This window comes from Tupaia chinensis, unplaced genomic scaffold (genome assembly GCF_000334495.1).
Source record: "Tupaia chinensis unplaced genomic scaffold, TupChi_1.0 Scaffold149383_1, whole genome shotgun sequence".
In the NCBI taxonomy this organism is placed as follows: Eukaryota; Metazoa; Chordata; class Mammalia; order Scandentia; family Tupaiidae; genus Tupaia; species Tupaia belangeri.
In genome coordinates this window covers 803,194-804,387 of record NW_006209227.1, presented here as the reverse complement: position 1 = coordinate 804,387, position 1,194 = coordinate 803,194, and the positions used below count along the sequence as shown (strand labels likewise).

At 64.7% G+C, this 1,194-nt stretch overlaps 1 protein-coding gene across 1 annotated transcript in view; it reads right to left on the bottom strand.

Moving 5' to 3' along the window:
• The window catches only part of B3GNT7 (UDP-GlcNAc:betaGal beta-1,3-N-acetylglucosaminyltransferase 7), a 3,144-nt gene extending 2,233 nt beyond the window's left edge, over nucleotides 1–911 (bottom strand). The window contains exons 1-2 of the mRNA XM_027769359.1: nucleotides 908–911; nucleotides 2–528 (exon numbers count right to left, since the gene is read on the bottom strand). Of these exons, the coding sequence (XP_027625160.1) occupies nucleotides 2–528; nucleotides 908–911 (531 nt within the window). The remainder of the gene's footprint in view (nucleotide 1; nucleotides 529–907) is intronic.
• Between the last annotated feature and the right edge of the window lie 283 nt (nucleotides 912–1,194).

Here is a 1,194-nt window from a genome sequence, read left to right as displayed (position 1 = left end):
GGGGGAAGTAGCGGCAGTGGCGGTAGGACAGGAACTGCCGGAAGTGTGGCTCCAGGCCCTGGAACCAGGCCTGGTGGGTCAGGTTGACGTTGGCCGAGCAGTTAGTGGTGGTTACATCCCAGACCTGCGGTCCCTGAGAGGCCCGGGGGATGGGGGTGACCCCGTCCTTTTGGCTCTTCCAGAAGGTGTTGGGGTTCACTAGCTGTCCGCCCAGCTTCTGCGGCACCGGGGTGGGTGGTGGGGGGCCCTGCAGGAACTGACCGGGCGTCAGGCTGCGCTGGAACACGGTCACAGCCACAAGCAGGGCCAGGGCCAGGCACACGCTCCTGTAGACGGTTTTCCTCCTGTGGAGTGCGGCGGCGTGGCGCAGAGAGAAAAGGGGTGAGACCGTGCCTCTCCCAGCAGCCTCCCCAAGCACAGGCCCTGTGTGTCCAGGAGGGCCCTGCTTCTCTCCCACCCTGACCACTCCTCCAGGATGGCTTCCCACCGGGGCCCTGCCACCTGCAAGCTCAAGGACTCCGAGTAGGTCTCACTGTGCCTGTACCTGTCCGAGCTTCCATTTTCCCTTCCCCCAAATGGGGGGACAGCTTAGGGTGGCAGCATTATGTGACATGCCAGGCATGCACTGGGCATGCAGACAGGGGGCTGTTTCCCGTGTCACTCCAGGGTCCTTGGGAGGGCAGAGATGGCTCCCTCCCTGCAGCACTCCCCAGCGTGGGGCGGGACTGTCCTCTCTTCCCCCCTTCCCAGTCCATCCCACTCCCAAGAGCAGCCCCAGAGCTGACAGACGGGAAGGTGGACCAGGCACCCTAGTGACCGCCTTCCCAACCCCCATTTAACTCGCTTCGCACCCCATTAGGAGAGAGGTCCCAGCTCTCCTGAACCCCGACCTCCCCCCTCCAGGTACTCATCCCCCCATGCCCACTTTGGTGCTCTTTGCCAGGAAGGCTCCCCGCCCAGGACAAGCAAAGCCTCTGGCCCCAGGACCCCCGTCTTCTCACCAGCCAGGACGCCGGCCTAGGTCCCCTCTGTGGAAGGAACAGGCTGGCAGGGTGACCTCCAGGGCCCAGCAGGCAGGGAGATGGCGCTGAGCTCCTGGGGAAAGGTGCTAGCGATGGGGGCTGGGGGCGACACAGGGGGGCCTCAAGGCCAGGCACAGGGTAACTGGGGGCTGAGGAGTGGAACTGTATTTTC